Raw genomic sequence first — 15,444 nt, 5'->3', positions numbered from 1 at the left:
ATACTCTCACGACGATCCCCAGCCCGAAAACCGGCTGTTTACGGAATTCGCCCGGGATCTTTTACTACCCTCCGCCGGTTATTGCCGCGAACGTGAGGCTATCTTCAAAGCGTGGACAGTCTGACCGTTGGCTCGATCACGGATATTGCTCGGTCTTTTTAGATTCTTTGGATGGCACTCGGTGGCGGCTCGTGAGAATTTGCGGCGGGGCTGCAGCGATAAAATTAAAGTCTGTATTCCGTAGTATTGAGGTGTGTGTAAATAGGTATGCGAATGCAGCTCCAGGGTTTAGTGTGTTTATTAATTATTGTTATTCCTATATTAGTTTATGTACGTAGTATTTATGTGATGCAAGGTGTGGCAGATTTTAGGTGAATTTAAGTAAATTTATTGGTGAAATAGACATTTTTTATGTTTTATTTTTCATTCTGGAGGGGTTGGGGAGAGTTGATGGTAGAATTTTGGTTTTGGCCTGTTTGATAGAAGTTTGGTGAATTTGGAGTGTGTTTATTGTTCAGTTATTTAACTCTTTGCACTCGGGAGGTGACTTTCATCACTTGATTTGATATAGTGAAGTTATAAGCTGTACGTGAAATATTGGAATGAAATAGCTCTGTTTCTTGATTTATGTAAGTTTTCTTATTGATTGGTTTCAAAGAACGTCACCTATATCTTATCGGAAAATATTGAATATTTCTAGTGGAAAATTGTCGAGTGCGAAGGGTTAAAAGATAGAATGTTTTGTTTGGAAGTAATTTGACTTTAAAGTCAGCATGCAGTGGATGGACTCAGGGAATTTTGACAATCGATTTTAGGAAGGGACGGTGTAATATTTATTTTCAATTTATATTATATCTCTTATATCCTCTACAGTACTTACAAGATCGAAATTTTTAAAACTATTCAAATATTTACACTTGCTGTGACTCTTTCGCAAACCGAAAATCATCAACGCGTCACCAAATCAGACAACATCCGTTTTCACGAAATAAAACGAGTTTCTTCTATTGAAAAAGTCACCGACACATATCACACATTCCTTACAATTTTTATTATTCAAATTTCCAGTCCATTCCACGTAATACCCTCGGCGTTTAACAATACCCAGGCCGCGGCGGTTCACCCCCCGAACGTATTATTATTATTCTAAATGAACCCGCCGACCCGGATTTCTTCGAGCAACGCGCGAAACGTGATTCACGGGGATAGATCCAAGGGAACAAAGGGAGGAACGAACAATTATCGAGTCGACTGTCCACGCCGGCCGAAGAAAGGAGTAAAAAGAGCGAGCGAAAAACGGAGGGGGTAGCGGGAGAATTTGTTCTGCGCTTTAGGACGGCTCGCTATTGTCTTCCCCGATGGCGAGAATCGATTTACAGGTGGAACGACGCGGTTTCCGGCACAGACGAAATGAAAACTTTCCGTCTTGTTGTTCCGATAGGCGGTCGACGCCGGTGACAGTATGTTCGTCCACGCTTTCGGCGCGTACTTCGGACTAGCGGTCAGCTTCGTGATGGGGATGAAGGAGAAGCCGAAGGAACACCACCTCGAAGGGCCGTCCTATAATTCGGACATCTTCGCGATGATCGGTTTGTTTAACTCTAATTAGCATTGCTAAAGTTATCAACACTTTGCAGACGGGAGACTGTGATCACAGTCGGGGAAAGAACAAACTTTAGATAAGGAGACTGTAATCTCAGTACAATTATGTATAATAACTGGATTCGCTCGCTAAACATTTAATCCTCCGCCAGTATGATTTTTCACCAACATAGCCAGTAATACGAACTTTTTATGATCAGTCTTGATCTTTTACTGTTGAGAATTTTGTGGAAATCTGAAAGGATTTTGAGATAGTTATTATAAATCCTAATTTAATGTACAATACGTTAACCGAATTTTCGTTTCATTTTGCGATAAACATTGAAAATCCTGTTGAAGTGATGAAGAGATAATTTCCACAGTCCCTCAGTGGTCCATATTGCCGGCGGAGGTTTAAAAATGTGAAAAATTGCGTCCGCCTTTAAAGTGTTAATATCCTGTTGACCGGTAGTTTTGCTCGGAAACTTTTCTGCGCAGTCCGCCATTATTCTGCAAACGAATGTGAAATGAAACATTTTTCGACTTCGATACACATGCTGTATTTACGTATATGTTAGGTCGAGTTCATCAACTACAAATTCATTTCAGATTTAGATATTTGTATACCATTTTTAAAATGCGGTTAGCTAAACACACGTAGTAGTGAATGTTTCTAAAATTAGACAAATGTATAATTTTCTTTGGTAAATACAAGGTAAATTTTTTTCAGCATAGATAGACATTTGATATTAAAATGATTTAACGATTTTATCTGATGAATATGATCTAGAACATGTTCGAAACGTCTCATATTGTTCGAATGGCTCGGAAACACGAGTGAACTCGTGACCGTTCAGCAGCATTGGGTCACGAAAACGCGATTGTACGCGTGACCGGTCACCGGAGAGTTTATTATCTTAAATCCTCTACTTTTAGTTCAACGCGTAAACAGTGAATATTACATAGTTTCTATTTCCGAGATAATAACTCGCAGGTGTTACTTCCCAGCGGACGCAGGTGCGGGTATGTTACTCGCGAAAGTTACTGTCGCGTGGAGCACGTAGCAGCGCGAGTAAATGTATAATACTTTAACCTGCGTTAATATTTAGAAATACCTGTTTTTCTGTTTTCACTTTAAAATATTGAATCGCCGACAGAAATTTATTCAATTTAGTAAGGGTTACAGAGGATTCCGGGGGAAATAAATAGTCGAGTAAATTGCGTTGAAGTTCCGACTATCCCGGTTGCAGAGTATCGAGAACATTATTAATGTGTGAATTCCGCGGGGTATTTATAGGTATTAATAACAGTGTATAATATTGATTTCACGGATTAATTTGGTACAACTTGACGCAGTGTTAGATGGTAACACGAGTATTAATTTTATTCTACCGTAATGATTGCATAAGCTCTAATTTCTTTATATTTCGATTAAACAGAGAAATGAAATATCGTATTACCTCGACCCCTGAACTTGTGATTCATTTCGCGATCAATTTCGCTGAGGTATTTTATTTTTCAATAACTACTCAATAAAACAAGAGATTAAATTATAAACTCTCTTAATAGCACAAAATAATATTCCTCTTAAATTCAATTCATCTCGTTTATGAATTCACTATAATTATCACTTAATGCAATTCAAGAACAAAACGCTGTTTCCCTTATACCGAATTCATTCAACTGATTACCTCATCATAATTATCACACCATTAAACTCAAATCAAATTCTTCCCTCCTCGATATATTCCCATAATACTAGTCGAATCATTTCCTCGATTCTTCTCTATTATTCCACGGGCAATTTCGCCAATTAATTCCAAAACCAGAAATGTCCCTATTAATGGCAACGTATGCCACTGTTTGAAGAGGAAATAGCAATAGTTTGTTTGCGACAGGCACGGTGTTCCTGTGGCTCTTCTGGCCGTCATTTAACAGCGCGAGCCAGCAAGGAGACGACCAACAGAGGGCCATTATGAACACCCTCCTCTCGATCTCGGCCAGCTGCGTGATCGCGTTCGCTGCTTCGGCCCTGGTCTCGAAGGACAGCAAATTCAACATGGTCCATATACAGAACTCGACCCTCGCCGGTGGTGTGGCCATCGGCACCGCGGCAGGTACGACGCGGTATTAATTAATTGGGCCGGGGGTCCGTGGCAGACGTGGCAAGGCAGCTAAATGGTACGTCATTTTCTGTATAAACACAGGCATGATGTGCGAACCAGTGGGCGCCTTGGTCGTGGGATCGTTGGCAGGACTGCTCAGCGTGCTTGGATACAAATACCTCACGGTAACCCATCTCCTCTGTCTATTTTATTGCGTGCTTCGCGTTAAACACATTTAATTGGTTCGATTGACCTGCGCGTGTTAAATTATATCGTGTTCTGCAGTATTTTGATAGGCTCCCCGTCCTTTATTGATGCGTGGATTCTATCTTATTTTTTATATTTAGTGTATGTATAGAATGATTTTGAAGATGATTAGTGGATCGAGAATTTATGATGATCGTAGAAATATTTATAAATTTTCTAGAATAGTTTCTTCGCAGTTTGAGGAATTCCTATTTTCCATAAAGATGGAACTGTACAGAAATTAATTTGACCGTGATTCGAGGTTCTACAGAATGATTTAATTGTCGGATGGTAATGAGGAAATTTTAGAATCGCGAAACAACGGTTCTAATGAGCGGAACACGATCCGAATCGCCGCAAACGCAGCACAGGCGATAAAACAAACGCAAACGAAATGTTAATTTCGTCGTAATCTATCGCCAATGGTAATGGTTATTCGAACAATGCGCTTTGCAGCGGTTGGCCCGTGGAACCACCAACCGTGAACAAAACTCGATAGAAATTCTATTGTCCACTATTAAAGTGAAACTTGATCAGCCATTTCTGTAATCCTTTGATCTCATTACGAAACGCTGGCAACGTTTGCCCAAACGAGAGGACGCTCCATGCAAAACGTACCGCTTCCACGGTAACGGGAAAAATTACCGTGCACTACTTACTGTTACAAGATCATTTTACATCTAGCCCAAGAAATTCGACTGATTCATTTTTTTCATTTTTCTCACTCAATTTCCTATTTTCTAATTTCTAATATTTTCGATTGAAAATTTACTATTCCTCAATACGTTTACAAGTAACCAATCAAAATTATAAAACCATAAACCAAGACACCTCCTGCCCCTATTATTCCTTTAAACATCAAGTCATCTTCCAATAGTACCTATCTAGCCTCAGTGTTCCCGTTCCGTTATCAAATATCTATTAACCTTTAAATATGTGGGATTTCTAAAATTAAGCGTATTGCGGTGATTAAGTACTTTATTTAGTCGGTTACAATGCTCTTTCTCTTTCTTAAATCGGGCTCTTTAAAACTGAAACTCTCCTGACTTGTTCCGTTTCTTTTATTTTGGTCAGTCCTCACGCATACATTCGTTCACACACGCAGGGGTTATGGCACTAACATTCTATCACACTCATTTTCTAACGCTTTCTCCCTCACTCAGCCTTGAGGTCGGTCACCTGTCCTTTTGTTGATATCCTGAATATGCGACACTCGCCGTTGCTGTCGCCGAATCACCAATTTACAAAAACATGAGACAGGCAAAAAGAGAGGGCACGCAAAAACGCATAACTGCTGTTTATAAGTTTAACCGCCGATCGCTCCTAACAGTCGCGATTGCCGTTTAAAATTATTTTACTCCTACAAATATGTGCGTGATTTTATTTTTATATTGCCATGGACGTGTGGTCTCGCAAACCTCTATATAAAATACCCTGAACTTTGAAACCAGTGAAATTTTCTATGTATAATGTAATAGTGTGTATAATAAACATAAATACTGCTACATAGAGCTATTTAACACAGATATTACATCGTCGTTAGCATGATTAAAACTAAAGCCACTGACAACGACAGCCCCGCGGAGGCACCAGGGATCGGGAAAACAGAAACCGATACAACACCGCGGTCTGTCAGACCGCACGTCCATATTTAACCCATCTGCATATTCGCTCTACATATGAAGCTTACTGTATACGTCGGAGACGCTCAACTGAAAGTCTTCCAAGCTTTCGATTGCAATTAATCTGCTCCGACCGATATAGCCGAGTAACACGTAAACAACTAAATGTAATTGTCTGCAGAATATTTCGCTGTTGCTGATAAGTAACAGTTGTGTGCGGATTGTTCCGTTTAACACTAACCATACCGGAAATCGGCCAAATGACCGGATTTAAAATTCTGCGTTTCCTTTTGTGCATTTGATTTTATATCAATTCGTATATTGTTCAATTAATTAGTTTTTCAAATTTTCCTTCCTCTTGTTTGTCTCCACTAAGAGAAATTTATCATCTAATTTGTTCATCTTCATTTTGTAGCCAGTTATTTCACTAATTACGATAGGAACAGTGTCGATACGTTAGTGTTAATCCTTTGCACTCCGAATTTGTTTTATATTTTTTCCTCGACAACTCTTATTACGATATTTTATTTGAAATGTATTTTAAAAAATAGATAGCTTGTAGAGAACAGTGTAAACGATTCTTCTTACTAATATCGAAAATAACATAATAATGTAATTTACTTTAAAAATATCTTAACAAAGCACACCTGTGAATAAAATGATGTAGGAGCGTAAAGGGTTAATGGTGCAAATGGGTTGAAGGTTAAGATGTCACAGAATTTCATTCACGCGCGATTCATAATCGTTCGCCGTGCGTCGACGTCCCGTCGTGTACGGTCGTCGCGGTCGTTCCATCGACGGAATCTACTTACTTTCCCGGGAAATTTATATTCCACGTGGCGCGGCGTCGTGAAGTTCCGCCGGCACTTTGGTAGCGTAAAAATTTCAGGCAACGCGGGATAGATCACAGGACTCGTCAACACGCGCGCCCGGTTATGCGCTCTACATGATTACTGAGGCCAGATATACCGTTCACGCTGTCCTCAAATATTCCGGTTCGGTCGCAGGAATTACATTGTCAATTTCCCGGGGACTCTTGTAACCGTACCACCGACGAAGCTTCCTTCGTCCGTGCTGCCGTGTCACTGGCAAAATGAAGGGAACATGCAGCGAGAGCTTCTCGCTTGAGATCTTGGGGCCGAGCAAGTGTTGAGAGAGTAGTAGCTTTATTGGAGGCAGATATTTTATGTTCTACAAATTATGATACCACATAAAGGTACTGGTAACGGAAGTTCGTTTTTATGTTGGGGGAAGTGTATATAGTCTGTCGTTTGGAAGCTTCGCATAATTTTATGTGGAAAGATCATTTTTATACAATGTTTTCTTTTTAAAGATTGCCAGTGAAAATATGTGGTGGGATATTCGTTATCGAAATGGAGATATTCTTTTGGCATTACTAGTACAGAATCGTGTAAAATATTTAAGTCGTGATATTGTCTATTGCATAGACGAAAGAATATCTATATTGAATTCATTAATTTCATTTTCGAAAATAACCACACAACCAAATATCACGCATTACACGAAATGTAATGTCTCTCTCTATTAACCCTTTACGCTAGAATCATGTTCATTAGAAATACTCAACCCTTTCCCATGAGATATATACCACATCCTTCAAAACTAACAAAAAACGTTATATAAATGAAAAAACACAGATATTTTATCTGAACATTACATATATTATTGCATTACACAAAACTTAACCATCACTCAGTGATTTCAATATTACGTTTAACATGTCGCTCTAGAAGTGACTTCTCAATACCAAAAGTTAACATTACACACAAAGCTTCATAATTATGCTGTATGGAATCAAGCGGTGACCAAGAGTGGTGTCCAGTCCAAAAGGTGAAACCTTCCTCCCTTACATTCGCTACGCCAAACCGTTTCCTATTGACTCATGAAAGGAACTCTATAAGAATCGACGATCGCCTAGAAAAAAGTTTCGCGGGAAGTTCTTTTAATCGTCCGGCCGATTCATTCAGCCCCGCGGTTCCATATTCTTTATGTACTTTGTTCTTTCCGGTTCGCGCTTCTTCGGCCGTGGAACTTTCGCCCTGAGGCCCGGCCGCCGCGGATCGAGTGCGGTTCGAGCGCATTAATTAACGATTCGCCATTAAGGCGGAGGGAAAAGCCTCCGTTCCGGCGATTCGCGCGCCGATACAGAGGCAGGAGACACCGCCGGATTTCTTCGGGAACCGCGAGAGCCCAAGAGGCACTTCGCGGTATCGTTAAAAGATTCAAGCAAATAGATTCTCGAACAAAAGCGGCTGGCTGGTGGCGAAAGCGAATGAGGTGGAGGCAGGCGTCGTTCCGTTCGAGTGGCGACCGGTGAAATAAGAGAAACGGCTGGAATGAAAAACGCGAAGTTTAACGAACCCGTTGACGCTTATCGAGCCGGCACTCGCGCGACTCGAAAGCTTTCTCTTTCCGTTTCTCTCCTTCCCTCGCTCTCCAACGTCCTCCATCTTTTATGTTCCAGCCCGTTCCTCACGGCGCGGCGCGGCACTGCGAGAAACGTTTCGATTGCTAATACAGTGCTTTGATTGAATTTCCAGATCCGATCGATTTTTTTATGGATCGTTAAGCATCAACGAGGAATTCTCAATTGTAAATTGGATACCGGTGGTTCAGCCTGCGGCTTCGTTTCAACCTTGACGTAATCGTGAATGGTCATTTATGGGGTTCTTTGAGTTATAGGAGGATCTTTAGTGAATTTTGGCGTTGAGCGAATTGTTGGAATGATTGTGGAAGGTGGTGTTTTAAAGGATAGAGTTTATTGAGGTCGCATCAAGATTTTGGAATATGATTGAATTTCAATGTTGAAAAGCTTTGTAATAGACAGTAGAGTAACGAGTAATTAAGATGTGGATTTAATGTTTCATAAATTGTTATGAAACGAGTGTATGTTAAAATTTCGAAAGGAACGTTCCAATGCACTTCTCGTATTCCATGGAAAATCTTTTGTTTTTAAGCGTCGAGTATTTTTCAGTGAGCAATAACAATTCGCGTGCAACTTTGTTTTCAAGAGCTCCAATTATTTAGATATGCGAGCTTCGCGATGAATTTTTTTGATAAGAGAATAATAAAGCGAACTGTGTATCCACGTATTTATTCTGCTGTAGTGGAGACTGATACTCTTTTTGCTGCCGAAAAATCGATGCCGCCCGCGATAACGATATTTTCCGCGATAGCCGCGGCTGCTCAGAAACAGAAAAATAAAAGTAGTCGTTGTTTCAACGCCGTTGCGTATCATCCACTTAGATTTTCCTGGCCTGCTATTTTCCTGTTGGTTTAATGTCCACGTAGATCAGCGTTTCCCGCGGCAGGGTCACTCGCCGAGGAGCATAACACTAAATACACCGGTATCAGAAAAACGTGCGCGCGAAGGGTTCGTGTGAAAAATCCGGACTGGACGGCAGTCGTATATTTTACGTCTGTTATTATTAGTAATTATTTGGAATTTACACGCGGCTCGTGTCCCGCGAATTATTCCCACGCGAACGAAATTTTAATTACCAGTAACTTCGGCGATAACTTTTCAAAAGAGGACTTCCGCTCGCAGCAATAATTCATGACAAGATAAGCTTGTCGAAAGTTTTAGTGCGACGGGAAATAAAATTTTATTTCGTACGATAAATTTATATAGGCTCGAGAAATCCATATTACAGTGTGCGGAATGCGAGATATAAAGCGGGCTCGGGGAAAATTTTATTCGAGCGAAACAATATCTCTAAAAGAACTGTATTACAGACGCGAAATTAAACTAACACGAGATCGCGCGAGTTTCGACAAAATATACATGGAAGATAATCCTTCGCGATACAAATGTTTCCTGTGCCCAATTTCCAAACAGTCTTCAACGGATTCAGCTCGTACAGATCCTCTAAATGCCCTAGCAATCACTTGAAACTCAACAAAATTAGAAAAGCTATCCCTCAGATTTGACTTCTATCATCTTTCCCAAAGAAACATTCCTAAAAATTACTTAGTATCCGATAATCACTACTATGGAGTTCCTAAAGTCGAATAAAATCATTGGCCTTCTCAATCGTTGAAGATGAAGAAAAGCGGCTAAAGTCAACCAACCCTCAGCTTCCAGACCACGCTTCGACTACGTTCAATTCCCCTCCGCTGTCATTATTCTAGATTAGACTCGACGGTCTCCCGTCTGACCCAAATACCGGCCCGGAAGAAGGAAGTATTTTTTTGCTCGCGTAACCTCGAGCGGCTCCGCCGCGAATTTTTGTTCCAGCCGATGATACAGAAGCATCTCCGCATACACGACACGTGCGGTGTCCATAACCTGCACGGGATGCCGGGCGTCCTGGCCGGCATTTTCGGCGCGCTGATGGCTGGCTTGGCCACGGAAGCCTCTTACGATTATTCCCTTTACGAGGTACGTAACTTCCGACGGACCGGGCAGCCCTCCCGCGCCGTTACAGGGATTAATCGGCCGGCTGCTCGGGTAATTAACTTCGTAAGGGATACTTCGCTAAGTATGCCGGACCGGCAGGGCACGGCGGCCCACGAGTTCAGTTTCGAACTGGGCTGAATGGCAGAGAACTTGTCCGCGAGGGCGAAGCTCGCAAAAACCAACAATTGCTTAATCTATTAACCGTGAAATGAACATTTCAGTCGCCGTTCGCAAGAAATTTCGCGATTGTTATTCCGGTCCACGAGACCTGAGCCCTTCCGGTTCGGCCTTCCCCTGTCCCTGTGTCCGCCATTTTTATTGACGTTTCGTGTCCGCGGAATTTGGAATTTCTCATTCCGTTCAATTGCACTCTAAGGTTTTTGTAAAGAAATGTTCGAAGTTCTGCGATGAGATACAGATGTTCTTTTTAAACTGACTTAAAGGTAATTGGCATGTAAAGTAAGGGAAATTAGTTTATTTTAATATTTCACTTAATGGCAGAGTATACGAAGTTTTCTATTGAATATTGAACTTTATGATTCTACTGTATTAAAGTCTGAGAGTTACCTATAGAGTGTAGAGGGTTAGTTATGAGTTGTAATTCGCATTTGTTAGTTTTGTTAATTGTTTTACTGTTCTTTGACTAGATCTTTCCAGCGAGAGCGCCGAGCTCCGACGCAAAGGTAGCCGAGATGAGAGACAATTATGGTATACGGCCTGGTCAGAATAGAACGGCGGCACAACAGGCTGGTTATCAATTATTAGCACTAGCGATTACTCTGGGAATTGCGATTGTATCAGGATTAGTGACAGGTAATCGTATCAGAAACTTAATTGAAGCTTTATTTCCAATTTAGTAGCTTTCCCGTTCGGTTTTTATTTTAATCCTCTTTGAAACGGCAATAAACGATTATAAATAACGGAAGGCGCTTTCAGTTTCACTTTGAAGTTAATGAATATAAATTGCATCACAGGCTTAATAATGCGTTTATCGGTATGCGGCTCGATATCTGAAGAACAGAAGTTCGACGACGAGGCGCATTGGGAGCTAGAAGAAGAGTCATCGCACGAATCGACAGTCAAAGATGGAAACAACTCCGGTGATCAGTTGCCGATGGCTACAATCTGAATGCAGATGTTTTTATTAACTGCATAAGAAGCGGAAGTCTGTTCTTTGTTCATAAAATGTTTTGCAACTCGCCAGGCAGTTATACAATACCATTTTTCGTTGAATTGTGCAATATATTTTATCTTCGTGCGAAGGACAGCCCAATAGATGCGCGCGATCAACAGGTAGCACCGGGGCAAACAAGCGGGGGTGGCGATAATATAGGAAACAACACGTCTAAAAACGAAAACACTTGAGACCAATACATACATCGACAAATACACGTAATCGTTTACCGGGAAAGCAGCATGCAACAGACTACAAAGTTCTGTACAATGTTTTTATTGACATTATTTATATTTTTTAGAAAACTTTCTATAAATTTATACAGTAAATAATTTGTAACATAAACAGATTCGATGTAATATAATGTACGAATGCATCTGGAAATTGCACAACGGAGTTTGCCAGATCGTCAAGCTTTTGTTACGCGTGTATGATGTGTCTATGAGTGTACGAATGTTTCTTAGTTTCAATTGAAGTGTGTAATCGCCAAGGCATCAAGAACAATAAATCTCTCGACATGATCGCATGTTTTAAATTTCTGTATATCGTCTTAATAATAATAATGTTCATAATAATGATAGTAGCAATAAATGGTACGCAATCCTGAATCTGTCAATAACAATCCACAAAATCTCTCAGAATGATCAAGTTCAATATTTTATTAATAGAATCAACAATTATTTCATCAGGGCGTGTACTACAGCTTTCGCGTTCAATGATTTCAGGTCCGTGTACGTTTGTCCGGTGCCAACGAAAACGATTGGTTGCCCGGTAATGTACGTCATAGAAATCGCCGCGCCAACCTGTAACAAAGTATCCGCCGATAAATGTCAACGAGTTACAGAATCACGATATCATTGATAAGAGGCTTCAGCGTTCCGTATGGTGCCTAACCTTATCATCGATTGTATCAAATTTAGTCAACACGATCCCGTCAATGATATGAGGATTGTTAGATTGACTATGATCAGCTAACGCTTGATTGAATTTTACTAATTGATCGACAGCTTCGTTCCCAACAAGAGCTTCGCCGACGAAAAGAACCAAATCCGGCTCGTTCACTTTGATCAACTTGGCTAAGGCTCTCATCAGCGGCTCATTGTCTTGCATTCTGCCGGCAGTGTCCACCAAGACCACGTCAATCTTCGAGTCTTTGGCGAAACGAATCGCCTCCATTGCGATGCCAGCCGCGTCTTTGCCGTATCCTTTTTCATAGAGTTGAACCATAGTTTGATTCCCGTGTTTCTCTGGCGGATGCAGAGCGTTCAAATGGCGCGTGTGAGTTCTCAGCTGTTCAACCGCGCCAGCTCTGAAATCCAATTACCAATTACAGAATTTTATTTCACCATTAGTTGTCGCGGTAAGCAGAGAAGACATGGTGTACCTGAAAGTGTCGCACGCAGCAATCAGAACACGGAAATTGTTCTCGATCAGCCAGAAACAGATCTTCGCAAGATTCGTCGACTTTCCTACCCCGTTAACGCCACAGAAGGTCATCACATATGGTCTCTTATTTCTTTTAGCTTCCATCGCATCTCGTAAAATGTCGACGCGCCTCTTCGGGGACAATATTTGCACTAGTGCGTCGGTTAGGCTCGCTTTGATGGTGCTCGCCACACTATCGAACGTACCCAGTACCTTCCCCTCTAATTTCACGCCAACAGAGCTGCACAACTTTTGAGCGATATCAGCTGCTACGTTCTTCGAGATCAGGTGATCCTTCAGCTTGTCCAAAACCGGGGCCATGTCGTCGTGTTTCAAGCTCTTATTGCCAACCAAGCTCTTGAACATGGAGAACATACTACCAGATTTCTTTTGTACTTGCGGTTTGGAATTCACAATTTCCTGGTCGGATTCGTCCTCCGATTCGCTTTCTACTTCTAAGTCGCGAATACCACCCTTCATCCGTCCCACTAACTACAAACCGATACGAAATAGTGTGTGAGGTGCGAAAGTAACAGGTGCTCGAATAAAAATATTGGAATATTGGAAAGCATTGGATTACTGTTGTATCAGCTGCAACGTAATCTCCGCTTTCTTCTGGCTTATCTTTGGTGCGTTCTAAGATAGCTAGGTCCTTGGTGGTCCCACCTAATTCCCACACACGAGGTTTCTTGCCAGCCTTCTCCGGTTTAGGGCTCTTCCTACAAAATGTAAATTGCCATTGCTTTAACTTTGAAAATACCGCGGATTTTATTAATTTCTACTGTAGAAAACCTACTGCTTATCAACTTTCTTTTTTTGACCGCTCAGTTTCTGAGCCAATTTTAAACGGTTCGCGATTAGAACTTCTTCATCTATCTCCCCATTATGATTATGATTATTCGTTTGGTTATTCTGTAGATCCTGTTTTGGAACCTCCTGAACTTTTACTGAAGAATCAAATGGGAATGATTAAAACATTAAAGTTAATTGCAGAACGTATGCAATCTTTAACAAATTGCAGCAACTACATTTTAGTTATGTTAGAAAGCGAAAGTTACTCAGAAAAATTAAATTCTTCTGTAAGTCTGGCTACTGTTAATATTGTTAATAGACAACAATTCATGCAAGTAACTCTATTGCATGTGAAACCAAAGCCACTTACTTTGATCATCTTTATTAGTATTAAGTCCTTTCTTCCTTTTACCTAGAAGCGAAGAATAAGATCCCCATATCCTGTTAGTGATACCCACATTGGAAAGGACATATTACTACCTAAATGAAAATTGCTTGTGATTCTATATAAAGTCCTAGACAGATTTACTCAACAACTTATAATACTGATAAGATCAGAAACAAGTAAACATCTCTTTAGAAGTTATCCTCAACTTTATAAATTGCAAATTAGTCCACAAATTATTCTAAAAAGGATAGCAAGAATATTTTTCAAATTTCCCAGTATAACATAAGAAAAATAATACAAGAAATAAGAACATGTAATCAAGATGCTCGAAATAAACATAACAGCTATTAAACTAAGATTTAAGTATTGTAATACCCATTACATACCCTGTTTTTTATTATCTTTATCATCCTTCCGTTCAATCATGCTAGCCACAGTCTTTTTGGATTTTTGACTCTCATCAAATGTACGCATTTGTTTGGGTATTTTTGCCTGTGTTCGTGCCCATTGTTCAGCCAAAGCAAGTATATTCTCATAATTACTTTGAAATTCAAAATTATAAAACCATTGAGACCTTTCCAATTCATTTTTAAATCTGTCTCTAAATTCCAAATGGATGTCGTTTAAAAATTTATCTACATAGGACAATTGTAATATTTTTTGGTATGCTACAACAAACACCAGCTCAAACTCATTGTCAAGTTTGTATTGTAGACGCAAGGAATCATGCTCAAAACTGTGATTCCCTGTACGCTCCTGGAAACAAATTATTAGAAGTATTTATAAAATACTATTAATAACATTTATTTCAACACTGGTTTAATGGCAAGAGACTTCATAAATAATCTATGAAACAATCAAGTCCGATAAATGTAAGCAACAAAGTTGAAGAGGAATGACATTATCATTTAGTGCTACATAAGGGGCAAAGTACATCAGGAAGTTAGCTGGTATAAATATTAATACTTATAGTTAAAACATTAACTTCAACCAATGTTTGGATAGATCATTCTACATAGAAGATAAATTCTTTATTTAAATTTTACATTTTATGCTTGGATCATATCATCTACAATAATCCATATGGATACAGTGAATGTAGAAAAAAAAAATAAAAAAACCTTGACAGAAACACTTACTTGCAATATAACACTTCGTATAAGCGCATTAACACTAGGAGCAAATATCTGCGAGGTACTTTGAAAACACCAAAGTACGATTCCCCCTTTACTAAATATGGTAAATAAGTCGAGCATTGTCGCACTATTCTTTACTAATAAAAAATGTTTTTCATTCAACACTAGGAGAACTAACCTACTAATGGTCGCAAAATTTGATTTCTGTACACGTCAGATACTGCGTAAACCGTGAAACAAAACATACCAGATGGTCAACTACATATGTACCGCCAACTTCTACCGCGATGATAAGTTAGCTCCATCTCCTGTAATAGATGCGTACTTTACTGTCTAACAGTTTCGGCATGTTGCTATGGATGGCACCACAATTACTCCGTATGAGGCGGGCAACTACGTTTGAATTGATTGACAATTTTAAAAATTGAGAAGAATAACTACTCGGCATATTTTGTACAATTTCGCAGCCGATTAGCCTAGCACCATCCTCGATAGGAACTATTCTATCGGCGATACTGCTAGTTTCCAGTTCTTTGTCGTTCTTATAGTTCCAGC

The 15,444-nt window shown here is 40.0% G+C and overlaps 2 protein-coding genes across 13 annotated transcripts in view; one reads left to right on the top strand and one right to left on the bottom strand.

Moving 5' to 3' along the window:
- Positions 1-11,527, top strand: part of Rh50 (Rhesus blood group-associated glycoprotein Rh50) — a 51,243-nt gene extending 39,716 nt beyond the window's left edge. For all 11 annotated transcript variants that reach the window (XM_031987959.2, XM_031987931.2, XM_031987939.2 and 8 more), the window contains 6 exons: positions 1,442-1,589; positions 3,480-3,698; positions 3,789-3,871; positions 9,813-9,956; positions 10,622-10,787; positions 10,949-11,527. In XM_031987959.2, coding sequence (XP_031843819.2) covers positions 1,442-1,589; positions 3,480-3,698; positions 3,789-3,871; positions 9,813-9,956; positions 10,622-10,787; positions 10,949-11,103 — 915 coding nt within the window. In that variant the 3' untranslated portion in view covers positions 11,104-11,527. The remainder of the gene's footprint in view (positions 1-1,441; positions 1,590-3,479; positions 3,699-3,788; positions 3,872-9,812; positions 9,957-10,621; positions 10,788-10,948) is intronic.
- Positions 11,528-11,781: 254 nt separating this feature from the next.
- On the bottom strand, positions 11,782-15,148 carry SrpRalpha (signal recognition particle receptor alpha). Of its 2 annotated transcripts, XM_076365852.1 has the most exons (8): positions 14,893-15,148; positions 14,140-14,509; positions 13,736-13,777; positions 13,370-13,520; positions 13,154-13,292; positions 12,533-13,065; positions 12,043-12,457; positions 11,782-11,951 (listed from the first exon to the last, which is right to left on the bottom strand). In XM_076365852.1, exons 1-8 carry the CDS (start codon positions 15,007-15,009, stop codon positions 11,826-11,828), a joined length of 1,893 nt encoding a protein of 630 aa, XP_076221967.1. In that variant the 5' UTR covers positions 15,010-15,148; the 3' UTR covers positions 11,782-11,825. The 2 variants fall into 2 exon arrangements, with proteins under 2 accessions (XP_076221967.1, XP_076221968.1); XM_076365853.1 differs by lacking the exon at positions 13,736-13,777 and having other exon boundaries at positions 14,893-15,147.
- Between the last annotated feature and the right edge of the window lie 296 nt (positions 15,149-15,444).

This window comes from Nomia melanderi, chromosome 3 (genome assembly GCF_051020985.1).
Source record: "Nomia melanderi isolate GNS246 chromosome 3, iyNomMela1, whole genome shotgun sequence".
In the NCBI taxonomy this organism is placed as follows: Eukaryota; Metazoa; Arthropoda; class Insecta; order Hymenoptera; family Halictidae; genus Nomia; species Nomia melanderi.
The sequence above is the reverse complement of the archived record's forward strand: the minus strand, read 5'-3'. Positions and strand labels throughout refer to the sequence as shown.